At 50.5% G+C, this 27,105-nt stretch overlaps 1 protein-coding gene across 1 annotated transcript; it reads right to left on the bottom strand.

Moving 5' to 3' along the window:
- Positions 1 to 10,085: 10,085 nt before the first annotated feature.
- On the bottom strand, positions 10,086 to 26,723 carry Cdcp2 (CUB domain containing protein 2). The gene is made up of 6 exons (XM_027945035.2): positions 26,618 to 26,723; positions 20,349 to 20,696; positions 18,652 to 18,987; positions 16,680 to 17,033; positions 13,407 to 13,585; positions 10,086 to 10,655 (listed from the first exon to the last, which is right to left on the bottom strand). The coding sequence occupies exons 1-6, from the start codon at positions 26,694 to 26,696 to the stop codon at positions 10,329 to 10,331; spliced, it is 1,623 nt and encodes a 540-aa protein (XP_027800836.2). The 5' UTR covers positions 26,697 to 26,723; the 3' UTR covers positions 10,086 to 10,328.
- Between the last annotated feature and the right edge of the window lie 382 nt (positions 26,724 to 27,105).

Consider the following 27,105-nt stretch of genomic DNA (forward strand, 5'->3'; position numbering starts at 1 on the left):
ACCATTATAACACATAACTTCATGGCCATACACACCCCAACACAAGCACCACACACAAATACTACCACACCATGCCACCTCTACCACACACACCATCACCATTCTCCACTGAACAGAGACCAGCACACAGTGGGGAGGGGTAGAGCAGCAACCAGAGGTGTCACCCCAAGAGCAGAGGGGTCAGTTGCACAAGGCAGGAGAGTAAGCTCCGACTCTATCCTGAGGGCCTGGGAGGAAGTCCCCTTGGCTGTGTTACGGGTAGAGCACAGGGGCTGGCCCTGCTGGCCGAAGGCCCTCAGGACACTGGTTCCTGCAGTGTGGGGCAGGTGAGTTGGGTGTCCCCATGGCAAGGACTCGTAGAACCCAGATCAGCCCACGTCCTCACCCAACCTTCCCCCGGGGCCAGGCTGGTCTGTGCCCAGGGTGATGGCCAGCAGCAGTGAGGGTAGGGCTGGCTGGTGGGGGCCACGAGGACGGGGGAGAAAGCAGGTCGGAGAGACAGTGGCACATGGACGGGCAGATCTGGCCTTCCAGGTCCCCTGCGCCACTCTTGCCCTGGCCCCCATTCTCCTGAGGTGGCCGTCTGCTCCCTGGTGATGGCACTGATAACTCCTTGCAGCCCCACAAGGTGGTGCTGTGTCCAGCGCCGGCCCTGGCTTCTGCCAGGTGGGCAGAATGGCCTGCAGAGGTCTGGCTGGTCCTCTCAGCCCTGCTCCCCACCCCCCTGCTCCCGGGGCTCAGGAACTCCACAGCATAGCAGGCGCCCCCCTCCAGGCATAGACCCCATGCCCTCTCACACCCAAAACACCCAGCACTTGACCACACAGGCCACACCTGCCTCCTGTAGCCAGTCCCTGGGCGGCTCTGGCCAACTCCTAGCTCCATTGGCAGCTACCTTTCTCACGGCTCCTACCACCCCATGGTGGGCATCAAGTGAGACACCAGGGGAGGTGCATATGCATGAGTGTATAGAGGGGGTCACATTAGACACATGCACACATGCAGACACACCTAACACACCTGCACACTCGGCAATATGCAACTCCTCAGCCCATGCCCCAGCCCCACACAAGGGAACTCAGACATTCTTGCATATGCCCCAGAAGGACATGGGGACACAGGACCCAGAAATGCCCTGCTGCTCAGAGTGGCAGGTCTGGTTGTGATGCCTAACACCCAGAAGGCCTCCCTTCCAATGCCTCTTTTGCTATAAAATTGATCTGGGAAGGCGGCCAGGGTCCAGGCAGGGTTTCTCCAAGCCCCAGACCAGCCCCCATTCCAGCCTAAGTTCAGCTCCAGTAAGCAAAAAATCTCTTGCCCCCCACCTGCACCCAGCCCCGGTTTTGCTCCCTCTCCCCTGGCTGTGTGACCATGGGCAAAGCCTTCCCCTCCCTGGCCCCTCTTCTCTTCCCGAGGCTGGGTTGTCCTCTACCACTAAAGGGAACTTGGATCCTGGTGAGAGACATGGGCAGTGGGGACATGCTGTGCTGGAGGGTCTGGCACGCCTAGATCAGACCCCCCGACTTCTGGGTGACCTTGGCACCCTGAGGAAACTGAGTGATACCTATCTTATAAAGAGCCCAGCCCAGGGCCTGGTGCACTAGGCACAGGTGGGAGATCTTTGCTTCTTCAATGAGGTGGGGAATTTTTACCTTATGGCAGGGGTTGATGGAGAGGGGACGCTGTGTTTTTAAAAAATCCACAAGACTGACAGAGCTGGTGGTGCCTAAAGACAGGGAGCTACAGCGTTAGGAAGAGAGGTGACTTGGTCTCCTACCCCACTAAAATCCCTCCCCTCCATGCCCTCAGCCTGGCACCCAACTCTGCCAATGCCTTCACTCTGCAGGTCAGGGGAGGATGTACGTCCAGGGGCATGGGGCAGTGGCCTAGTGTCCATGCTGTGTGCACCTGTGCACATCTGTAATGTGTGTACACATAAATGACGGTATACCTGCCTGTGCAGGAGGACCCCTCTCCACCTGCCTGGCAGTGTGTGCAAAACCACTCAAAGGAGCCTGGTGGTTTGGGTTCGAATCCTTAAGTCACTTGAGGGATTTATGACCTTGTCCAAGTTACTTCACCTCTCTGTGCCTCAGTTTCCTCATTTATAAAATGGCATCACCCTTGCTTGGGACCGTCCACCTGCCTCCCGCCCTCAGGCCTCTGCCCACACTTTCTCCACCTTTCCCCTTTTCTGCCTGGTGATTGCTCTGTAGTCTTGGCCTCAGTAGCTCCTTCTCTGTCTCCTTTGGGCCAAATACCTCTTGTTACCACGCTGATCAGAGAGAAACCATTTAACTGATGGGTGACCCCAAGAGCAGCCTCCTGAGGCCACTTGTTTCTAACTCCACCATCAACTTGCTGTGTGGCCTTGGGCACCTGAATTCCCCTCTCAGGCCTCAGTGCCCCCTTTGTAAAATAGCCAGCCCCTCCTCCTCAGGACAGGCCAGAGGATCACAGGACAGAGGGTCTGGGAAGAGCACTTTGCAAACTGCAAGTTGCTTGGCACCTATACGGAGGAGTTTTTATACAAACAGGCCTCCTTCCTGCTCCTGGAGGTAAGCCCAAATGTGTGCACACCTGTTACCTGGCGCTCAGGTGTGGGGCCGTTTCTGTTTGGGTTTGCTTGGGTTTGTTTGGGTTTGATTTCAAAGAAGGGGCACTCCCTCACCCAGGTGACGTGGGAGGGATCTGATCAACAGTGTTGCCAGGGGAATCCCGATGGCAGGGGGCCCTGATCACCCCCCACGGTGATCAGGCAGAAACTCACCCCCCAGGAAGGAGAAAGGGCAGGGAGATGGCACTGCAGGGACGGGTATCCCTTGGAGTCATGTGATCTGGGAGTGTGTCCGGTCCTCTGGGCAACCTGAGGTCAGTAACTTTCTCTTTGGAGCGTCAGATATAAGCCAGGATTTATGGTTTGGGGAGCCCCTATGCCCCAGAGGGGCATCAAGTGAGGACCCAGGGAGGGGTGAGCATCCTAGACCCCCAGGCTGGGCCCTGCTCTGTGGGAAGGCTTCCTCATGCCCTGTCCCCACCGCCTAGTAGCCTCTGCCCTCTCCCTCCTGCTCAGGGCTGCAGCCTCCTAGTGAACTTGGAGCTCTGCTCTCCCACACCCCCTGCTGGGAACACCCTTCCTCCCTCCCTTTGCTCCCCTGTTCATGTCCTTTTTCAGGATCCTGCCCAGGCACCCCCTTTTCTTGGGGAGCTTCCCAGCCCCAGGGCAAAGCTGGGACTTCTGGTTGGTTTCCCCAGACCACTCATACTTGCCACTGGCTACTCATCATCTGCCCAGTTCAGGGCCTAGTACCCCAAGGCACAAATAAATACCCCTAAAGTGTCTTTCTGCTGGTGACAGTAGAACATCTCAGAGACTCCATGAGTTTTCGTGGGAAGAGCCCCCAGAAGGAACTGGACTCAGTCCCCACTCCATCTCTTACTCCACCACTACAGGGGGAGGGGGTAGTCTTTGGTGAGCCCCTTCAGCCCACCCTTGCTAAGCCTCAGCTTGCTTTCTTCCTTTTTGGACTGAGGATTGAACCCAGGGATGTTTTACCACTGAGTTATATTCCCGATCCTTTTTATTTTTTATTTTGAGACAGGGTCTCACTAAGTTGTTGAGGTTGACCTCAAACTTGCGATCTTCCTGCCTCAGCCTCCTGAGTCACTGGGATTATAGGCATATGCCACCATGCCTGGTGAGCCTCAGCTTTCTTACTTGCAAAGCCGGGAGGTTGCAAGATTAGAGTGGGTAAACTGTGCATGTGGCCCAGTGAGCAGGAGCCACTGAGATGTATCTCCATTTCTGCCAGCAAGTCTAGGGCTCTTTGCAGTGCACTCCCAGGAACTGCATCCAGGGATGGTCTGCTGCTGAGAGGTGTAGGCCTAGGTTGGGCCAGGGTGCTGAGGAAGCTGGAGCTGCCCTCCTAAATGTATCCCCTATCCCAAGTCTGGGTGAGCTAGGAGGAAGCCAGCAGAAGGTGGTGAGCTCTGTTGGTTGTTCACCAGATACCACTGACTTTGGGCAGAAGCATCAGATGCTTGGGAGGCCCTGAGGCTGTCTGGGGCAGCCGGGCCTGGCTTGGGCACTGTGTGTTCTGTGTTCTGGGCTTCACAGGCAGGCCAGTGCAGCCCTGGTTCGTGGAAGCCTTGACTGAGAACAGCCTTAAGCTCTGACAAGGCACATGCTGGGATCTCAGGAGCCCAGAACCCATTTTACCGCTTGGAGTGGGTCTATGGGTCTGTGTGCTTCTGGTCGGTACTTAAGAAGCTCATAGTTTGCATAGAGAATATACCAAGAAAAAGTTTGGTAGCTGGGGGTTAGGAGAAGGACTCTAACATCAGATGGCCGGTGTAAGTCCTGGCTGCACCCCTCACTAACCCAGTCTCTCCGTGCTGCACCTCTGTAGTGAGACCTAATAGTTAATATGAGAACAATGCCTGGAGCTCAGCACTGGCCCTTGCCTAGCGGAAGCTATTATCTGTGACCTCAAGCAAGTTACTCAGTTTCTCAGTGCCTCAGTTTCCTCATCTGTGAAATGGAACTTATAACAGTATTCACCTCACAACCTTATTATGAAGATTCAATGAACTAATTTTTAGAGTGTGCTTAGATTCTTAGAACACCACAAGCACAAAGTGCCGGATGTTAGCACCTGGCACATATTTTTATCCAGCTATGAGTGTGGGCAACAGCTGGCATCTGCTTTCCTCGTCAGCTCCCTGACATGCTCTACTGAAACAGCTGAGGTCCAGGCCCTGCTGACCTGTCCATCGGCCAGATTTGAATCCCCACTCTACCATTTCTTAAAACTTATAATAAGAGTTACTATTTGGAAAATTAAATGAGAAAATAAATGCAAAAGAATCTAGAAAGATGCCCAGCATAGAGTAAATTTCCGTAAATTCTCCTCTCTCTGTTCCCAATTCACAGATGAGGAAATTGAGGCTTCAGGAGGTTATGAAACCTGCCTGAGCCTCCACACATCACCAGTGGCAGAACCAAGACAGGAGCAGTTTCAACCTGATCTGCTGATGCCTTCCTGCCACCTTCCTGCCTGGACCCCAATGCCCTAGGGTCCTGGCTCCTGCGGGGTGCTGGGAAGAGCTGCTTGAAATTGGATGGACAGACCAAGATGACTCAGTCAGGAGGTGCCAGAGACAGCCTGGAACCTAGGGCTCAGCTCTGTGGGACAAGCGGTGCGTGATGCCATCAGATCAAGAGCCTTTGTACATGGCGGGCTGTGCCCCTCTTGGCCCAGTGGTTTCCTCCATTCTGAAGCCAGGACACAGGGACTTCCACCATCATTCCGAGAGAAGCTGTTGGTCCCACCTTGGTGCCTTATTTAATAACTCCTCTGCTGGCCTCTCCCACTTCCCCTCCAATATGCTGAGCCCCCACCCCAGCCCAGGCACCATGGGCTCTTCCATCCTCTACGCATTGCACATGCTGTTCCCAGTGGCTGGGATGCCACTCCAACTCCTCTGCCTGATGAGTGTCCTCTCAGCCTTAGACTCCCTCTGTCCTCCTCCAGCTCTTACACAATTGTCACTCATTTCAACCCCGTCTTGGTCCCTTCAGTGTCGAGAGGAGAGCACTCGTTTATCTCCACACACATCTCCGCTCACCCAGGAGATCCACTGTCACCCCCCCCCCCCCCGGGATGCTTGAGATCTACTTGTCACTCTTCTGTACCTGCTGTGTCCCAAGGAGGCTGACCCACATTCACTGTGCCCACCGCATCAGAGGGTGGAGGACAGGAAGACAGGTTCCCCGTCCTCTTGGCTGTGCCCCAGGAAACACCCGCCTCCTCTGTGTGACCCCCAGTGTCACAGCCCAGGGCTGCGTGCTCTCCTGGGGCCTCTCCACGTGCTGACACACCTTTGAGAAACATCCTTTTATTGAGCTTCTCCAGATCCCTGATTTCAGGGGACAGTCTCTTGGTTCTTGCCACCCTGACTGGTACCCGCGGCTTCAAGCATCCTGCACCTCACAGTAGTTTTCAGGCAAATCTCTCTCCCTGAGGCAGTGAGCTCCGCAGGGCAAGGCCAGCGTCTGGGCCAGTCTGCTTCTTCATGCAGAAAGAGGACACAGGGAGGACACTTGAGAAATGTCCTTGACTTGGATTGCACCAGAACATAATAATCGCACACACAAAGAATTGAGTGAATTTTGAATCCACTCATTCACCCACTCATTCAACTGCAAATGCTCCTTGAATGTCACATGTGTCTGTCAGGGGTGAACAAGTCAGAATGGATGGCTTCCTGGGGTTCGCGTTGTGATGAGGAGACACAGGCACAAAAAGCAAAAGCAAACAAACACCTGGAATCATTTCAGATGAATGCTCTGAAGAAAAGCAGGGCACAGGATACACAGTGACGGGGCCACTGGAGCAGGGAAGGCCGGGAGGAGGCCAGGTTGGGGGTGCTCTGGTGCAACACGCAGGCTGTGGGAGGAAGGGCCTTGTTCTATTGAAGGACAGCAGGGAAGAAGGAGGATGAAGGGATGATGCGGGGGATGGGTGGATACCACCTTATTGAAAGGCCCCTTCCACCTTCGAGATTTGAGGACTCCTGGCCCTGGCCCAGGTGAGACCTACTAGCCAACAACTTCCTGAATCCGTGCAGGTGAAATCCCCGTGTGAGATGCTGCTCTCCATGTTCTCCTAATTCATCCTCACAATCATCTACCTCCATTCCACCCATGAGGAAAATAAGGGTCAGAGAAGTTAAGCAATCTGCCCAAAGCCACACAGAGTCAGGGAAAGAACTGGAAAGAAACCCAGATCTGCCTGAACTGTGGCCCAGCAGGTGATTTCCTAATACTAGTGCACCCATTTGCCAGGGACCCCCTGGTCAGGGACATCAGCCTTACAGAAATAGTCTGGTAACAGGACCCAGAGCTTCTGTCCAGGGGTAGGTGCACCCTTTGGAAGCTGGGGTCCCCCCAAGCTCTCTCCACAGCTCTCCTCTGTCTGTAAAGGGAGCACTAGCAGGTGAGCAGGCAAGCTGCACCATGCCCACGTGCCCCGACACTCTTGCAGGGCCAGGCACGTTGGCTAATGGGTATCATTTCAGCCCTTTCAGTTCTAATAGACACTGTGCTGCCATAAAGACTGTCATTTCCTGCGGCTCACGCAGATAATCAACATGCTGGCCGCCTGGAGGGCTTGGAACAGCAGGCACATCTGCGAAGATAGAATCATCTTCTCATTCTCTGCCCTTCCAGGCCTTCCCCACCAGACACTGCCCTTGAGCCTGAGGGCATCGCCCTGGGTCCCAGAAGGCCCAGCTCACTGCAGAGCTCAGGGAAGAACCATCTTGTCTCAGTCTCACTTCAACACTTCAGAGTCATGTGACCCTGGACACAGCACTTTCCCACCCAGAGCCTCAGTTTTCTCACTGTAAAATGGGGGCAAGTGTGCCTAACTTGCAAGGTGGCTTAAGTGAGATGACACCTTTTAAACACCTGCCACATGGTGGGTGCTTGGGCATCAGCAGCTATGACATCAGTGGTTCTGGAGATGGTAATTATGTTTGTCACATTTTGCAAATAAGGAAAGTGAGGCCAGAGAAGGGAATAGGCTTCCCCAATGTCAAACATCAAATCAGTGGCAAATTTGAGCCTAGAACTTGGGTTTCCAGGTCAGGGATTTTGTATGACTTACAGATCCCCAGGAATGACTTACTGAATCCCTTTCTATGGAGTATGGTCACATTATCTCATTTAATTCTCAAAGAGCTGACGAAGTGGGCATTGTTATCTTCCTTACTTTGCAGGTAAGAAGGCAGGGCTCTGAGAGGTGGGGTGACTTGCCTAAGGTCACACAGCTAGCCAGAGGTAGCCCTGGTTTGACCCTAGGTGGTCTGGCTACAGAGCTCCCAGCCTCTGTGCAGTTGCCCATAAGGGTGGCCTTGGGGGGTGGAGATGGAGCCCCAGCTTTCCCACAGGTGCACACAGGCAGCTCTGAGATTTCCGCTTGGCCCAGTCTGGGCCATCATTTCCCCACCTGATACTACTCCCAAGGACAAGGCCTGGTGTGCGTCCTACAGCCCACACCTCACCAGCCTGCGCCCCAAGGTTCAGTCCACAATCCCAGAAGGCAGAACATCCTTGGAAATCTCCAGTGTGTTTCCAATTCCCCCAGACAGGGAAACTGAGGCCCAGGGAGTCTGTGAGGTGTTCACCAAGCAGCCTGGTGAAGAGAGGTGTGAGAGGAGGGGGAAGGGGCCTCCATACAACACCCTGGGGAGATTCAGGACTCTCCTGCAACACACCTACCAAGACAGAACCCCCCCAACTCACCATGTTGCTACAGCCTCACAGCAAGAGAGGATCTGCAGCACTACTTTGCAGATGGAGAAATCAAGGCTCCCAGAATCAAAGCGACTTGCCAGTTTCACACAAGTAAGTGGGAGAGCGTGGACGTCCACCTAGTTCAGGTCCCAATGTCCAGGCAGCTCTTTCTCCCTTGCTTCATTTCTTGCTTTATGGGTTCTTTCTCTCTTTTCTCTCTCATCTTTTCTTCAAGATTCTGCCCCCTCACTCCTCAATTCTGCTCTGCCAGAACCATCTTCTCATTCTCTGCCCTTCCAGACCTTCCCCACCAGACACTGCCCTTGAGTCTGAGGGCATTGCCATAAACCCTTCTTTTTCTGTACTGGCCTTTGAATCCAGGGGTGCTCTACCACTAAGCTACATCCTCAGCCATTTCTATTTTTTATTTTGAGATAGTATCTAGCCAAGTTGCCCAGTCTAGCCTTGAACTTGCGATCTCCTGCCTTGGGCTCCTGCATCCGACCACTCTAAATATCTTTTTTTTTTTTTTTTGGTATAGGGGATTGAACCCAGGGACCCTTAATCACTGAGCCACATTCCCAGCCCTTTTGTGTGTTTTATTTTGAGACAGGGTCTCACTGAGTTGCTTAGGACCTGGCTAAGTTGCTGAGGCTGGCTTTGAACTCGAAATCCTCCTGCCTCAGCCTCTTGTACCACTGGGATTACAGGCATGCGCCATTGCATCCAGTCACTCTAAACACCTCGAAGGCAGGAATGTCATTTGATTTGCACGCTGCTGTGTGTCTGGAGCTGTCACAACTACAGACACAAGTATGGAAACCAGTGGCTGCTTGTTGGCTTGTTAAATGTACTGTGATTGGGCTACCATTTTTTTTAAACCTGAGACGATGGTCAGCATCATCAGTTTGGAGATTTCTGTTATTGTGGAAGGACTGCTTGAGCAATCAGTATGCAAATACGAAAGTGAACAGGGGAAAGTAGTGTATTATAAAAATAGTTTTGTTTATTTCTCATTAATAAGATTGCTCTACTTCTTGGTATCTGGTAAATCCCTGGAAAAAGGTGGGTTGATTTGCATAATAATCCCAGAGGTCATCCCACTAGGAAGGGTTGGGATTCTGATCCCTGTGATATAAGTTGAGAAAGAAGTTTACATCTTCTTTCTAAGTTAGATATGAATGGTAGAGGCTCTGAGTGAAGAAGCCCAAAGAAGTTACAGGGGTCGACAAGAGAACTCATCTGAGGACGAGGATGGACTAGTGATCTGAGCTCAGGATTAGGGGCGAGGACAGACACACACCGGACTTCAGTGAGCTTTTTGGTGAAAGATCACAAGAAACACCTGTCCTCAACCTCTATCCTGCGCTCCTCCTGAGCACAGTGCTGGGTCTGCTGTGGTTTCCACTGGAACTGACCCAGCAGGCCACCACCACCTGGGTTGACCAGCATCCAGCAGGATGTGCAGGGCCCGTCTTTAACCCCACATCATATGGCAGGGCTGAAATACCAGTACTAGATGGGATTTTGGCTCCCCTTCCCTGTCCCTGGAGTTTGGAGGCAGAGCTGGCTTAGATGAGGTCTTGAGGTACCCGGGTCAATTTAGGAGGCTGGAAGCCTTGGAGAGACACTGGACTTCCTCCTAGTGAAGGCTTGGGGTGAGCAATGAATGGTGCCCCGAGTTAGTGAAGCACTTATACAAGTCACAGAATGTGTCCATGGTACCCACACTACCACCAGTGACGACAGCTGTCCAAGCCGACAAGTGACACACACAGGAGAGTCCTTTTCTGGAGCAGAATATTTTTAACCTTAATCATAACCACAATTGGGCCCACACTCGGCAGGCTGCAGTTTACAAAGCCCTTCTCCATTCATGTTCTGAGCCTCACGCCAGCACTGTGAGATAGCAAGGCAGGGGGGTGGTCCCTAGGAAATGGAGGCTCAGAGAAGGACCTGACTTGCTCTTGGTCACCAACAAGTCGACTGCCTTCTAGGGATGCCAGATACAAGCCCCTGTCCTGCCTGCTCACAGCAGCATCAGGACCACGATAGCAGTGATCATGAGGACTCCAGCCAGGATGCAAAAGCCCAGGAACACGATGTCACTGGTGTCCTGGGCCACCATGGTCACTGGGCCCTCCAGCGCCTCTACCTCCTCCCTGGGGGGTGCCTCCTGAAGGTGCTCAGCAGTGGCAGCATAAGGTCCAAGCCAGTCAGAGCCGGACAGCAGGTGCACAGAAGCCTCCTTGCGCCGCGGCTCACAGCGGACCTCGTACTCATGGATGTCCTCCAGCCCAGGGGCTGAGAAGTCGATGTATAGCACACTGACGATCACCGAGGTGTTGTTTCTCCTCTGTGGGGTCACAGGGCACTTGCTCTCACCTGATGGAGCACAGGCTGACCTGTTCCCTTAGGCATATGTAGACCTGGTTTGGTCCTCACTCAGCCACCCATTCCCTTTCACTCAGAGCCTTGGTTCCCCATCCAGAAAAGGGGCCCTATGGGCATGGGCTGTCTGGAAGGAGAGGATCAGATTTGATGAGGTAAGTTAATGAAAGGCGGTAGCAATAACCACGGCCAACAGTTGGGGGCTCATTTACCATGTTTCAGGCTCTGTAGCTTAAGTGCATTATCTCATAATTCTCATTAATATCCCTATTTTACACATGAGGAAACTGAGGCCCAGAGGTTAACTCTTATCTGGGATCACCTAGCATATAAGTGACAGAGACTGTATTCTCACACAGAACTGTTCAACTGTGCTACTCAAACCAAAAAGCATCAAGACAGTCCCCATCTGTGACAAATGTGGGTGACCACCAAGGCCAAGAGAGCAATGTTTTGCCCACAGTGAGGCTCAGGAGCAAGTCTCCTGCCTCTAAATTAGCAGCTTTGTCCCTGGGGTTGTGGGGCCTTCCTTCTGGAGGCTTCTCTCCCAGTTGTGTGTGCAGTATGAGTCCCTGCTCTCAAGTCACTGGACACCCAGAGACAGCACCCTAGGATAGGGAGGAAGCACTGTGGAATGAGATGTTGGGGAGCCTGCTGCCTCCCCACCCCAAGAATGACGGAGGCAGGGGTCAAGGTACCCTGAGTTGGTGGGGCACCAGGGCCTGTGGGGCAGAACTTTGGTGAACAGTCTGGGGGTCTGGAGGGTGGGGCTGCAGTGACCCAAGGCCACTCCTCACCATGTCACATATGTAGCAGACTCTTTGGGCCACCCAAACTGTCCCTTCTAAGGGGGCTGCTGCAGAGGCAGGGCTCCTAAAAACAGAAGCCACCTAAAATAGGTAGCAGCACAGGCAGAAGGAAGCTCCCATCTCCCAAGACTGGGCGACCCCTTGGGAAGGGTTGAAGGGTGTGACAATCTGGAGTTTTACAGACTAGGTGACTTCTGGGATCTCTTTGGGCTTCCAAAGGACCCTATTCCCATGTCCCCAAGGGAGCCTCTTACATTTGTTCCTCAGTCTGTCTGCCTCTATACCCTGAAAGGGACTTTTGTCTTGAGATTTGGGGACATGAGACGAAGTAAGACAGGAGCCAAGAGTAAAATGGGACCCAGTAAGAAGGCTGAAGCCAATCTACATAATGAAGAAAGGAGAGAAAAACCATATAAGATGAGGAGGGGGTTCAGCAGGGGGTGGGGGTCTTTCATGAGTAAGAGCCTTTAGAAGGACAAGAGGTTTTCTAGGTTGGGAAGTCAAGTCTCTATGGTTTTCAAATGAGCACAGAAAGATTGGGCTTTCATTTTTTATTGTTGCTTTTGGCCATTTGAGCCTCTTTGAAAGCAATTCTACGTAGAGACCGGCCTCAGGGGTCTGGGGCTGGTAAGGGTTACACTAAGCATCTATGATCCAAGGTTTTCAAGTTTTACATTTCCAAGCTACTGACTCCACGATTCTATGGGTCTGCGGCCCTGAGTTCTGAGGTGGTTCTGTTTCTATTAGTCCTTGGTTCTGGGAGTTTCTGGGATTCTTTGTCTCCATCTTTCCATGACTCTGGAATGTGATTCTGTTCCAAGAAAATCCCCAGGGGACTCAGGGCATGGAGCAAGGATGAGTGCAGAATGTCTTTGCAGCAAAGACCAGCCCCCCTGCACTTCTCCTCTCAGGACCAGGAGGCAGAGGAGCAGACTGGAGGGACCAGAGGCCTACAAGTGGCTCCTGCTGCAGGACAAACAGCATCTGCTGAAAGCCCGTGATTTCTGCCAAGTCAGCCCAGATTCCAAAACTGGGGAGTCTCTGCAACAGAGGGCACAGTTCCTTCTCTCACCACTGTCTTTCCTGACCTCTTCCTGGAGGGTGCTTAGGGTACTGGTCAGTGACTCTCTGAGGGCCCTATGCCTGGGTTCATGACCTTCAAAATCCAAGGATAGTAGAAAAGTTTCATTTGTGAGCCTCACAGCCTTTGGAGGGAAGTGGATCCTGTTATTTGAAAGATGCTTTTGTTTGTGGAGCCCAGGGATGGATTTGGATCCCAGGTTGGGGAGGATGGGCAGGAGTGAGCCTGACAGCCTTGTGTTCTAAAGAAGTAGAGATGTGGGTGCCTGGGGGGGTTCTGAGGGAGAAAGGGAGGAACAGCAAAGATCTTAAGTGGTGTTCATCAACAGGCTTTTATCATGTAGGGGGCGGGAGGTGGGGACTGGGGATTGAACCCAGGGGTGCTTAACCACTGAGCCACATCCCCAGCCCTATATTGTATTTTATTTAGAGACAGGGTCTCACTGAGTTGCTTAGGGCCTTGTGAAACTGCTGAGGCTGGCTTTGAACTCACAATCCTCCTGCCTCAGCTTCCTAAGCCACTAGGATTATAGGCATGTGCCACCATGCTGGGCTTTTGAGAGCAGCACCAGGGGAGGCTATAGGTTGTCACTGGGCTGTCCAGCAGGATCCCCTATTCAATCCCCCCACCTGAGTTCTTTGCTATGTCTACACTAAGCAAAGATGTTGGGATAAATGAAGCCAAGAAGGGGTGAGCTCTACATCCAGCCTTGTGTACCCCCTAGAGCCAGAGGAGAAGCTGGGGCAGGCAGGTGCCTTTCTGCAGGGCCAAAGCCCCTCCCCCAGACCCATGTTCCTCCTCTCCTCCCTCCCCATCTCACCCCTACCTGAGATTCAGTGCCACAGGTGTCAAAGCGGGCCTGGATCCGGAAGTTGTTGCCGACCTCCTGGGCAGCACAGTTTCGGCTACCTAGGTAGACCTTGGTCCGCTCCAGTGGGGCCAGCACTTGAGCCGAGATCAGGATCTGGAAGTCCGTGCGTGAGCAGCTCACGTTCATGGGCACCACTGGAAATGAGAGGGAAGAGCTGAAGGCCTTAGGGGCAGGAGGCTGACCCCTCCCTTCTCAACCCCTCTCAAAGGGTAGTGGATGGGGAGAGAGGCCTTGGAAGAGAAAGGCTCCTGTGGAGTCCTACAGGCGCAGCGTGGGGTGTTCATATGCACCACTCTATTAACGCCATCGGACTGGGAGCACTCGAGGACAGGCACCATGTCAGGGATTTATGCTTGCCTGGTGTCCCCAGAGTCCAGTGCAGACTGGACAGTCAGCAAATGCTGAATGAATGGTGGAGTGAGGAGTGAATGAAATTCTTAAGTGTAATAAAAGCACCTCATGCCAATCACTTTGCCATGTGCCCACCAATTCACTTAAACACTCATTCAATAAATAGCTGCACACCAGATTTACAGAAATGGATGGGGGGAGCATTAAATCCCTGTCCTCATGGAGCTTACATTCTAGTTGATGCAGAAGGCAATAAATAGGTAGAATACACATAGCATAGAGCAGAAAATCAAGCCAGGATGGAAGACAGGAAGGGCAGTGTGGGGAGGAGGAAGGAGAGTTGCAGGGGTTTTGGGTGCATCTGATACTGGGATTGAGCCAAGGCCTTTCGGATGGTAGGCGGTAGGTGAGTGCTCTGCCTCTGAGCTGCATCCACAGCCTAAGAATTTCAGTTTTGAAGAGGGTGGTAAGGGGACCCCCACTGTAGGTGGACCCCATGAGGTAGACACCACTAAACCTATTTTAGTTTTGGAAACTGAAATTCTGAGAGGTGAAGTTGTTTGCAGCGGCCCAGTTGGGATTTTAACCATTGAGTCTATAGAATTCCCAAGTCCGATGTCTCTCAGGGGGCTCTTGCTGCTTGACAGCTCCCCGAACACCTCCTAGTCAGCACTCTGTGTATGACTCTGAGCATCATACGTGTGTGTGTGTGTGTGTGTGTATGAGTGTGTGTTGTGTGTATTTGTGTGTGTGTATTTGTGTGTGTGTGTGTATACGGGGGCCAGGGGCAAATGTAGGGGAAAGGAAGATGGTGGCCGGTGGGAGGAAAAGAGACTGGCCTCTCAGGCCTCTGTGGGAAATGCCTCAGACACATTTCAGCCTCTGGTGTCTGGGCAGTCAGGGATTTATGGGCTGGCTGTCTCCCACAATGATCTTGGTGGCGCTGAACTGTGTGTCACCCCTGATTGATGCTGCGGCTGCCCTCCCAGTGGGGAGGCCGCCCGCAGTCTGGCCCCATCTGGAACCTGGCCCTGCACAAGTACCCCTGTCTGACCCTGGGCTCCCAAAGGGATCTGGGAGGGCGGGGAGGGGAGTCCCTGCACTGAAGTCCCTGGAACAGGAGCCAGGATTAGAGCTGCCCCAACCTTCAGTATCTGGAGGCACTGAAAGAAGTGGCTGGTCCTAAATCACACAGAGCTGGGAGAGGGCTCAGGACTGAGAACAAGACTATCACAGGCAAGAGGGACTCTAAAGATCTTTCAGTGAATGTTTTCATTTTGTAAGTGGAAAACTGAGATCCAAAGAGGAAGGCAGATGCCAGCTCCCTGGGGCAGAGCCCCAATGGCACCTGGCTTTCTGGAGCATGCCCTCCCCCCAGTGCAGAATCAGGAGAGGGGATCAGTCTGCAGAGCCACAGCTGTCCTGCCCGCGGGGATGGAGCCTACTGAGGCCCAGAGGGGTGGGTCTGCCCAAGGTCACTTCCCAACCACCGGCTTGCTGCAGCTCTGTTTCCTTCTCCATTGCCAGGGCCCCCAAATCCCCTGTTGTACAGGGTAAAGAGAAAGGAAAGAAGTTGGGGTTGTGCTCAGTGGTAGAGCACTTGCCTGGCATGGGTGAGGCACTGGGTTCGATTCTCAGCACCACATATAAATAAAATAAAGGTCCATTGACAACTAAAAAAAAAAAAAAAAAGAAAAGAAAAGAAAGAGGAAAGATCTTCTGAATGCTGAATAGGTCGAGACCCTTGAAGGAAAGATGCCCTCAGAGCCAGTCTTCTAGAGCATTCATCAACCCCTTTTACAGAGGAGCCCACTCGGGTGGTCAGCAAATGGCAGCTCTGGATGTGGTTCTGGTCTGTCCAGCCCTGGGATCCCCTCCCCATGTCCTGCTCAGGCACACACAAAGGCAGGAGAGTGGGTTCTAGTCCTGGCTGTGCCATGGACTGCCTGTGTGACCACAGTGAAAGTGAAGTCCCTTCCCTCCAACACCTCCATTTCCATATCTGCACAGCAAGGAGATTCGCCCGACTAGGCAGAGGACACGATAGGTCCAGAGTGCAGGCATTTCTAGGGCCATGAGCCAGAGAAGGGTGGTGGGAGGAGGGGAGAAGAAGTGGCCTCTCTTCACTGACAAAACTAACCAACACAAATACCGGCTTCCCCTGCAGTAGAGTATGGCCATCTGACTGAGTTCAAACCAATGAAAGACAAGAGAAAATCTTGTGAGAGCTTCTGGAAAAGCTTTTTGCTTTCCTGAGACATGTGGCTGGCACATCTACTACCCTCTTCCAAACCGGAACATGGACAGGATGTCTGGCATAATACTGGTGGCAGCCATGTTGCAACCATGAGACCGAGTCTGCCAGAAATAGCACTTGGAATCCTGTTGAGTCCCTGGATCAATAGGTTGCTGCCTAGCTCCAGACTTTTCTTTGTGTGAGGAAAAACTAGTGCCATTTGTTCAGTCAGTATTTCCAAATGATACGAGCAGGGCTGTAGGCATCTCCATGGCTCTGCCAGTTGCTTCCACAAACAATATTGCCACATTTTGGGTAGTACCCCTGGATCCAGGGGATCAACCACAGTAAGAGAGAGGCCAGGGCTCCATGAAAGAAGGGGCCAGGAGAAAGGAATTAGGATGGTGGAGTTCAAGCTGGAGAAGGAGGGTCCTGCCATAGTAGAAAGGAGCAAGGGCCATCCTTGTGTGGTCTCAAGGTCCCAGGAGTTGGCAGTGGGACCAACCAAACAAGGGCTGGCAGAGGCCATCCATGGGATCAGAACGAGCTGGCAGGATGGAGGGAGAAGACTGCACAGAGCTGGCTGCAGAGCCTCGCCTTCCCCCTACTCCAGTGCACCCACGCCCTTGACCCCAGCTGACCTCCAATGTAGGCCACAGAGAAGCCCCTGCCGGTGCTGCTGCGGTCCGTGTGCAGCAGAAGCAGGAGCTGGTTGTGGCTTGAGGTGATGGGTGGTGGCAGATGGTGGCCACACCAGTTTCCCAGCTGGGGTGCCTCCTCACTGGCCCCATCAAAGGCTGCGAGATGGTCGAAGTCACAGGTCCTGGTCAGGCTGTTGGGCTCCTCCAGGTCCAGATCCAGGAAGAACACCTTGACCCGGTAGCCAGGAGGCAGGCGGATGGTCCAGTGGCACCGGATATTGTTGGGGTAGGAACTGGGGTATTGAGGGCTGGAGAAGTTGCCTCGCACAGCCATGTACACCTCCTGGCATTCTCCTGGGTGGGGGAGAATGGGGGAGGAGGAGCATTGGGGAGGAGGGTAAAGAAGGCCCCCTCTGCTGCGCCAGCTCAGTCAGGGCACTGCGGGGGCCTCATAGTGACCACCCTGGCAGGTATGGACACCACAGCCAGCAAAACAGACAACCGATCCTGAAGTTTGCTTTAAATTGAAACTAAGCTGGGTACAGTGGCCCATGCCCATAATCCCAGCGGCTCAGGAGGCTGAGGCAGGAGGATCGAGAGTTCAAAGCCAGCCTCAGCAATGGCAAGGCACTTAGCAACTCAGTGAGACCCTGTCTCTAAATAAAACACAAAAATGGGCGGGGGATGTAGCTCAGTGGTTGAGTGCCCCTGAGTTCAATCCTTGGAACCAAAAAATAAAAATTAAAATAAATGTAAATAAATAAATAAACTGAAACTAGCTGAAAGCTGGGACTTTCGTTCCAAATACAACCCCTTCAAAAATGTTGGTCCTGTTAGGAATTCAGGAATAACACCTCAAATGTGTCCTCAAACTTAAGTCCGAGCTCCCTGGTAGACAGACAAGGCAGCTCAGACAAGGCAGCTCAAACGTGGCCTTGCCCTTTTCTCACAACCCGTTCCTGTGGACTGAGAAATTGTCCTCCACGTAGTCATAGGTACACTCCTCGTTGTCCTCCACTTCCTATTGGCTGTTAAAGCCAGGTCACCAGCCTGTGGTGCTCGTGGGCAGTGGTAGAATCTGTAAGTGACCCCTATGGGAGGAAGCTGGGCCCCTGGGAACAGAGCCTTAAAGAGCATATTGCCCCCCCCCCCCCTCTGTTTTGCTTCCTGGCTGCCATGAGTGATCAGCTTTGTTCTACCACACGCTCCTGCCACGCTGTTCTGCCTCGCCACAGTCCCAGAGACCACAGGCCAAGTGACCATGGGCAAAAGCCTCTGCAACTGTGACCCCAAATCAACCTTTCTTCCTTATACGTTACTTTGTCACAGTGACAGAAAGCTAACACACCCATGCACCCCCTACATTATTACAGCCTTACCAAACAACTTCCAGTACTGTGAGCACACCAGATACTGTCTTTCCTGCCTTTACACACCCTGTTCCTCCTGCTTGGAACCCTTCTGCCTCTGGTGAAGTCCTTCAAGGCACTGATCAATTCTCTCCTCCGCCAGGAAGTCCCCCACTATTCTTTCTGTTAGCACACGTCACAGTGGGCTATCATTGTCTTAGCCATCACCCCCACTGGACTGTGAACTCTCCAAGCATTCATTGTTCCTTTGTACACATATTAATTGAGTACCTACTATATGCTACATAAAAAAAAAAAAAGGCCCATGAGGAACTCACAGTGAGGCAGGAGGAGATTGATATATAAATGACACGTGCAAATGAAAAGCAGTAGATCACAGTGAAAAAAATTTTGCTAAGGAGTTGAGGAAGGGATTCATTCTTTCTGAGTGAATCCGGGAGTCTTCACAGAGGAAGTGACATGCTTATGCCTTGCTATTGGCCAGGAAGTGAGTACTAGAGCATTCCAGAAAATGCAGAAAGCCCAAGGCCCCAAGGGGACAGAAAAATGTGGCCTCTAGAGGCATACAGGGAGGCACAGCATCCGGGTGAAGCTCCTCCTACCTGAGAAGTAATGGGCCTTGAAGCCCCGGCCTCCAATGTTAAAGTCGGACTTGAAGACCACCTGCAGCTCGTGGCCCAATGACACGAGGGTGGGGGGCCTGGTGCCACCACAGAAATGGTGCCCATGGGCAGGACCAGGCCCCCCCAACACTGCCACGTAGTCATAGGTGCACTCCTCGTTGCCCTCCACCTGGAAGTCCACAAACTCCAGCTTGATGGTGGCAGGCCCTGCAGCCCGGATCACCCAGCGGCATTCCACGTTGTTGGGGTAGTTGTTGGGGTACTCAGGGCTGGTGAGGACCCCTGATAGACCAGTCAAGACGCCACCGCACACATCTGCAAGGGAGCCCACTAGAACTGAATTTCTCTCCCCATAGCTCCCAGCCTCCTCCCTCCCTGGGAACCAGATGCCCCCAAATGCTGCTCCCACAGGGATGTCATGGGAACCGCATCACCGTCCACTGAAAGCTTGGTACACCACAGGCAGAGGCCTAGCACTCAGCACCTACTCCACCTTTTAAAATCTCTACCCTAACCCTGGCGGGCATGTGTTGTTGTTTTCCAGGTTAAGTAAGAAGATCAAGGAGCAGAGCAGGTAAGTAACTCACCTGAGTTTGGGTTCACCAGCAAGACCCCGGGGGACAAAGATCAGAGTGCAAGGAGTTTATCTGAGAGATCTGGGAACATAGATGTGAGGGAGGGAGACAGGGACGGGAAGTATGGACAGGTAGCTGCTGAGCCTCATGAGGAGCTCTGAGTCAGGAGGGCACAGTTTATGTCACCCAGTGACATAATGTCACCGTTTATGAGGGCACTGGGCATTTACACACCAGTTCCCAGAGTCCAGGATGGGGGCTGCTGGGGTCGGGTGACCTTCTGAAACTTCAGAGAAAACAGGTTGGCGGGTTAACAGTCTAAGATTCTTGTGTTTTAGCATTCCATGGTTCTGTGCCTCTAAATTCAGCAGGACTGGGCATTCCACCCAAGTCCCCAGTGTTGCTGTGAGTGGACCCTGGGAACCAGGAGCCTCTGCTGTTGTCTGTTGCTTGGGCTGACCTGACTGAGCCTTTGGTCTTGACCTTGGGAGAAGGGAGAGCTTTGAGTCTGCACAGAAGCCTGAGGACACGAGGAAGGAGTCGAGGAGAAAGGCAAGAAGAACAAGGCCTTGGCTCCCTGCGCCATCCTACGCTGCAGGTGACATGCCTGCTTGAGGGAGTGAGGGTTAGAGACTCCACATAAGGGGCCAGTTCTAGGAAAGGTCCTGGGAGGGAGGGTCACCGCTGCATACAGACCTATATGCACCTGCCCCGGGCCCTGGGCCTCCCTGCACCAGGAAGGAGCAGGATGTGGCAAAGCATCAGCAGCAGGAGCAGCAGCAGGGTCCCCAGCAAGCTGGTGTCAGGACATGGAACAAGAAGGACAAGGCAGAGAGCACCCAGGCCTCATTCCTGCACGTGATGAGACCCTCTGGGGGCTCCAGGAGCAACAGAGAGAGGCACAGGACTACTGCCTGAGCGTGAGAGCCCACGGCCACCAGGTCAGTGAGGTCATGCTGCCCCAGCCTAGAGGTGGTGCCCAGGAGCAGGGTCAAAGGTCACAGCACAGCTTCCACGCTAAGGTACAGACCTCCCCTGACTCTGCTGCCCTCCTCCCACCTCCATTCTGGGGCCAGCCTCCCACCCGTAAGCCACCTTGACCTTTCTGGTAGCCTGCAGAAAAGCCACGGCTGGCCACATGCTTGTCAGAATGGAAGACGACAGCCATGACGTGCCAGGAGGAGGTGAAGGGAGGTGGGGGCACCTGGCCACAGAACCTCCCCAGTAGATTGCCCTTGTCTCCAGAGGCTCCGTTGTAGATTTCCAGGAAGTCAAAGCCACAGGTGTCATGGTACTCCAGGTCAAAGGTGTGGAAGGTGAGCAGCACAGAGGACCCCTCGGCCACCACAATCAGCCAGCTGCACTCCGTGTTGTAGGGGTACAGACTCGGGAAGTTGGGGCTGGAGAAGTTTCCAGAAGGTGCTGAGAGCACACCCCCACACTTGACACCTGGAGCAAGAAAGAAAGACGGCCCAGTATCAGTGCTGGGGAGGTTGATGTGTGCAGCAAGGGAGGCTGGGTCCTGGTGCAGGCCCTGTCCCAAGGCAGTCCGGGTATTCGTGTGTTTGTTCATGGATTTATATATTCTTTAAATTCTCGTGAAGCATTCTTTTTTATTTATTCGACAAATGTTGTCTGAGATTTCAGGGCATTGTTCTAGACATTAGGGTTACAACAGGGACAAAACAGAAAGTCCTGTCTGGTGGGGAAGACAGAAAATACACATGAGCCAACTGTGAAATAGTGGTAAGTGGAGAACAAAACAAGTGAGAAAGAAAGACAGTTGGCCTTCCAACCCTGGATAAAACTGCACTGTGTGCCAGGTCCTGGGTATGTGCTATCAGTGATTTAAAAATTATTCAACCTTAAAGAAGAATGAAATTATGGTATTTGCAGGTAAATTGATGGAGCTGGAGAATATCATGCTAATAAGTGAAATAAGTCAATCCTAAGGAACCAAAGGCCGAATGTTTTATCTGATATGCAGATGCGAATTCACAATAAGGGGGGCTAGGGAAGAATAAAGGTATTTTGGACTAGACAGAGCGGAGTGAAGGGAGAGGAGGGGCCATGGGGGTAAGAAGGACAGTAGAATGAATCAGACATTATTACCCCGTGTACATATATGACTACACAACCCGTGAGATTCTACATCATGTACAACCAGAAGAATGAGAAGTTATACTCCATTTATATACAATGTGTCAAAATGCAATGTACTGTCAGGTAAAACTAATTAGAACAAATTTTTTAAAAAGGAGAAAATTAATAACAACAACACCCTTCAGTGAAAACATGCAGTCTGTTAACAGCATTCAAGGGCATAGGTACATACACATATGCTTGTATTTTTAGAAGAGTACAAAAGGAAACTAATAAGAATGATTCTGTGTCAGGGGAAGGATACAAAATACAGGAAATATTGATGGCCAGTCCTTGTGACACTCACCTTGTTTCATCATTTTGACTTGTGATCCCAGAAAATAATTCATATAATTTTAAAAGATAAAAAAAAATTGATGAAACCCCTAAATATCCCACCTGGAAGCAAACCTAACTGTGTCAAGTTGGAGACATAATCTCATGGGAAAAAAATTATTACAAATGACTTAGAAATACTACACTTTAACTGCATATGCCTAGTAGAATATATCCTGAGGTCAAAATGAACCACGAAGAAATCTTAAACCATATTCAGCAGTCTTACTATTAGTAATAATATCAAATATTATTAAAAGTATTATAATATTGGAACAAAGAAAATAAGTATGCTGATGTCAATACAAAGCAAAATTTTCAGTGTAAGAGATGAGAGATCCAAATACTACAATAAAATAATAAAACTCTGTATCCTTAATATGAATTGAACATATCAATTTGAATTTAAAATTTATTCTTATTTCTAAAAAAATACTCTGTTCATTAAACAGGCCTAGAAGCAATGATATTTCAGTACCATTTTATACCACTAGACTTTAGATTAAGATTCTTATGCCCAATTGAACCAGGTCTCCTTAGAGAAATGGTTGATACTAGGTCTAGTACAAGAAATATATAAAACATACTTGAATAGCTTTGTGCTAAAGAGCAAAGAAGGTACCAAAGACTGCTGGGATTCTTATGTGAAAGGACAGAGGAGCTGTTATAAAAGAAGGTACAATTTGAGCATCAAAAAAAGAATAACTACTACAGTAGGTTGAAACATATCAAATATATTTTTAAGAACTCATGAATTCATAATGTGATGCAAAAGAAACTTATTGGTTTCTTTTAGAGATTGTTAAGATACTAATTTATTTTTGGAAAATTGATAAGTAGAAAGGAAAATAAATTAAACTTCTACTTTGTCAGTCCCACATGGACTAGATTTTCAAACAACCAAATAGCTAGTGAGGGAAAATTATTTTTATAGACAGCTGCAGAAAGAATAACAGCATTAGAAAAATCATAGTTTTGCAAGTCTTAAGGAAATACTGGATCTACAAACATCATCAATATCTACTCTCATCACTGAGTAAAAAATTGATGATAGGTAAGAACTAAATGGTTGGGTATATAGGTAGTCTCTATAAAGCTCTTTTAATTTGTTAAATGTTTGAAATTGTTTATAATTTAAAAATAACAAAAGTTGATAGGTATAGTGGCCTGTGCCTATAATTACAGACACACGGGAGGCTGAGGCAGGAGGACCACAAATTCAAAGGCAGCCTCAGTAATGTAGTGAGATCTTGTCTCAAAATAAAAAATTAAGAATGTAAAAGGGTTAGGGATGTAGCTCAGTGGGTTCAATCCCTAGTACTTAAGAAAAAGTTAAGTGGCTGGGGCTGGGGCTCAAAGGTAAAGAACTTGCTTTGCATGTGTGAGGCACTGGGTTCAAGCCTCAGCACCACACAAAAATAAATAAAGATACTGTGTTTTCATCTACAAGTAAATAAATATTTTTTAAAAAGAAAAAAAAGTTAATATGGAAATTTATAATGGATGAATCAGATTAATAATTCCTGAACCCACCAATAAATCTTATTGTCAAGGTGCAACCTTGGACAATATGTAATACATACCACCACCTATAAAGTCTTCTTGGAAAAATAAAATAAAGGAACTTGAATTTAATAAGGTCTCTGGATCTATCTATAAGTTAGAGTGAAATGGAGGGGGATTTGTGTGTGTGTATGAGGGTGTGCTGGGGACTGAATCCAGGGCCTCATACATGCTAAGCAAGTGAGCTGCATCCCCAGCTCTAGAAGAACTTTTTTTTTTTAAAGAGAGAGAGAGAGAATTTCAATATTTTATTTATTTATTTTTAGTTTCCGGCAGACATAACTTCTTTGTTTGTATGTGGTGCTGAGGATCGAACCCAGGCCGCACGCATGCCAGGTGAGCGCGCTACCACTTGAGCCACATCCCCAGCCCTAGAGGAACTTTTTTAAAAAATGAACTAAGTTAGGAGGTTTTTTCCCATGGGTTTCACTGTATTGCCCAGGCTGATCTTGAAAGCAATGCCCAGGCTCCCTGGCCCCCCAGCCTCCTGAGTAGCTAGGCCCCATGTGCACTTGGCCTAGACAAACATTTTTTTAGTCTTTTTTTTTTTTTTAGTTATAGATGGACACAATATCTTTATTTTTATCTATTTATTTTTTTAATGGGGTGTTAAGGACTGAACCCAGTACCTTATGCTTGCATGGCAAGCACTCTACCACTGAGCATCAACCCCAGCCCCTAAACAAACATTTTTAATGACACTTCAGGGATATGTTAAGCCAAGTCCAGAACATAGGATATTCTATAAGATTAAATATTCGGGATACTTTAACAACAAATGATGGGGGGGACACATTGTTATGTTGAAAGAGTCAAATACAAATATAATGTATGAACATTTTTGAATTCTGATTTGAACAAATGAACTATAAAAAAGACTTCTTCAGGCAATAATTAGGGAAAACTGGGCATGAACAGAATATTAGATAAAATTAAAGGAATTATTCCATTATAATGATATTGGGGTTAATATGGTTTTATGTCTTTCTAGGTTATAGGTATATCCTGACATATTTGTGTATGAAATATGAAATCAGCTTTAGATTCTTCTAGAACCATCAAAATGGGAAACAAGAAAGGTAGAATGTTAACTGTTGAAGCTGGTTGATGGAGATAAAGGGATTTATTATACAACTTTTCTCTACTTTGTATAGGTTCAAAATTTTTTGTAATTCAAATTTTATTATGACATTTTACCACCCTACTCACAATCAAGAGCCCCTCCCACTCCTTCCTCCACTCTTGATTTAGTGTTGTATTTTTCTCCTCACTATGCATCACTATCTAACACGCTTTTACTTGGGTAACTCAGTTCATTGCTAGTCTCCCTCCATGAAAATGGAAGCTCCATGAGAGCAAGGATTACGATCCCTTTTGTTCCCTGCTATATCCCAAGCCCTAGCACCAGTGCCTTCTTACCAAATGGATGAGTGAGTGAATGACCTCATATAATGTTCACAGCAGCCCCATGAAAGGCAGGGCAGGTGTCACTGACTCCATTTTACATATGAGAAAACAGCTGCAGAGGGAAGCTATTTGCCATCTATTGCTTTGCTCAGTACCCGCCCTCTACCTCCTGCTCCCCTTCCTTGCCCTGCAGGCAGACACATGAGCCTAGCAGGGCCATCCTTGGAGCCTGCCAATGCAGGACCAGCCTATTGGGTGTGCCTGTGCTCAGGTGGAGGCCAGAGCTCTGCTCAGAACATCTGGATGGGATTCCTTTCCTTTATAGTCTCTAGTCTAGGAGTGGGAGCCCTGGGTGGGACCAAGCATGGTGTCTATGAAAGACTCCTGGTGGGCAATTTGCAAGAACCATGTGAAGAGTGAAATTGGCCCTGGGACCAACAGGTCCTGGTTGCTGGCATCCCTGAGCCCACCTCAGCTACACCCCTGCCTCCCTGGTTCCATTCCCATGCTGCTTTGTTTTGCTTAAACTCATTCAGGTTGAGCTTCTGTCACTTGCACCCAAAGGTGTCCTGAAGAATACACTTGACTAAAGTCCTCAGAGGTGAGCACATGCAGCAAGTGCGTGCCCCAGCAAGAAAGAAACTAAGGCTAATGAGGGATGTGGGTGGCTTCCTGGGCAGCTCAGGGAGGGTGCAGAGGCGGGATGGGAGAGTCAGGCAAATGAGACAGAGTGCAGTGTGACTGTGCTGCGGCTACACAGGAACTTTGGAGTCCAGAGTGAGGGAAGCTGATCTGTCTGGAGACAACAGTATTAGGTGAAGGACAAGAGTTACAGAGAAGATGATATTGAGTTTGACCAAGAAAAATGAGAAAGTTTTGCTATTTGGGGAAGACTGGGGGAGAAAGGACACAATTGCTTGATCTCCGTGTGCCTCAGTCACATGCCTATAAAATGGAGATGCTGCTGCCTTCTTTGCTGGGTGGCTATGAGCTGGCTGCACAGATGTACACTGGGGTCACATTGTTGGCTCCCTGCCTGGTCCCTGGGTAAGGCCAGTGCCAGCAATAGTGTCTGGTTCACGCCTTTATGGCAAGAGGATAAAGAGACATTATGTCCAGTGCCTGTCCTTGTCCTTCCCCCAGTCTTGCCCATAGGCAGGAAAGGCCATGAGAGTATCAGAGCAGAACTCCTACAGCTCAGGTGGCCCAGGGCACCAGGACAAGTACAGACCTTGTCCACAAGGACCCAGCCAGGCATGCTGAACCCTAAGGTCACTCCAAAGCCATTGGAACCCCGGTGGCTGGAAAATGGGAATGACTAGCTCCTCCTGCTGCTCAGGCATGAGCTGAAACACGTGAGTGTCCATCCCATCTCTGCCAGCAATGAGGTGACTGAGCCCCCTTGAGCTTGAGGAAGATGGGGCACTGACAGCTGTTTGCTGAGCCCTCCATGCATCCCTTACAGAAGTGTGAAATTCTATCACCCCAGCCTACTGAATGGTACAACAAGGAACACTGACTCCGGCGCAGTTGGCAGTGGGATTCAGCCGGCCCTTAGGAGGACAAAGACTTGTTCCTGTGAGGAAACTTTAATAGTTCTCTGGTCCATTCCCTTTGTCCTTCATGATCCTGTGGCCTTGGATGAGTTCCTTAACATAGCTAGCCCTCAGTTTCCTGTAAAATGGGGACTGATACCACCTCGAAGCTGGTTGTGAAGATGAAATGTAATCATGTAGGTAAAGCCTCCGGCAGACACCGGCACTACAGAAATATTATCTTCCCCATCCCAGAAACAAATCCTCAATTCAGCCAGCCTCCACTAAAAGGGCCTCCTGCTTTCTGGTTTCTCACATGGAAACCTCAGGAGACCCTGGCTCTGCCTGCTCCCCACTCCTGGCTCTGACATCTCCAGGCGCTCCTACCTTTCATGGCCTGGGCCCTGGGGCCTAGGCCCAGCAGTGCCACAGCCAGCAGCAGACAAGACCCCAGCTCTGTCAGCATCTCCTCACCAGGGGACCCCACAGGGCTGCAGAGATCAGATGAGCCTGAATCTGAGGGTCTGGAGCAGGGGAAAGAGAGGTGAGGCTGAAGGGGCCTCCAAGTTAATGGTGGCGTGAATAATTCATAGGCCCCTCGAATTAGTAAGCTGATCCCCAGGTGCTTCCTTCACTCCACTCTAAGGTGACGGATCTAATGTCACCAGGTTGACACGTTCTGAGATCTGCACTGGCCAGACTCTGTCAGGAAGGCAAGCAGCTTGGACCTGGAAGGAAATTGGGTGGTAGAGAAAGGGCCTAAGTAGTGGGGCCAGGCAGATCTGGGATCAACCCCAGTTCAGCCTCTAACTTGAACAGGTGACTTAAACAAGTCATTTAACCTGTGTGGGTCTTGTGCTTCTCATAGTCCAGGG

Source organism: Marmota flaviventris, chromosome 10, assembly GCF_047511675.1.
Source record: "Marmota flaviventris isolate mMarFla1 chromosome 10, mMarFla1.hap1, whole genome shotgun sequence".
In the NCBI taxonomy this organism is placed as follows: domain Eukaryota; kingdom Metazoa; phylum Chordata; class Mammalia; order Rodentia; family Sciuridae; genus Marmota; species Marmota flaviventris.

Bases quoted from the DNA above. Each gene is read 5' to 3' on its own strand.
- Cdcp2 (XM_027945035.2), bottom strand. From the start codon at position 26,696: ATGCTGACAGAGCTGGGGTCTTGTCTGCTGCTGGCTGTGGCACTGCTG. The intron at 17,034-18,651 runs GTAGGAGGAGCT...TCCCCCACCCAG, and splicing joins CAAGGCCCATTACTTCTCAG to GAGAATGCCAGGAGGTGTAC. The intron at 10,656-13,406 runs GTAGGGGTGAGA...GTGACCCCACAG, and splicing joins CCTGTGGCACTGAATCTCAG to AGGAGAAACAACACCTCGGT.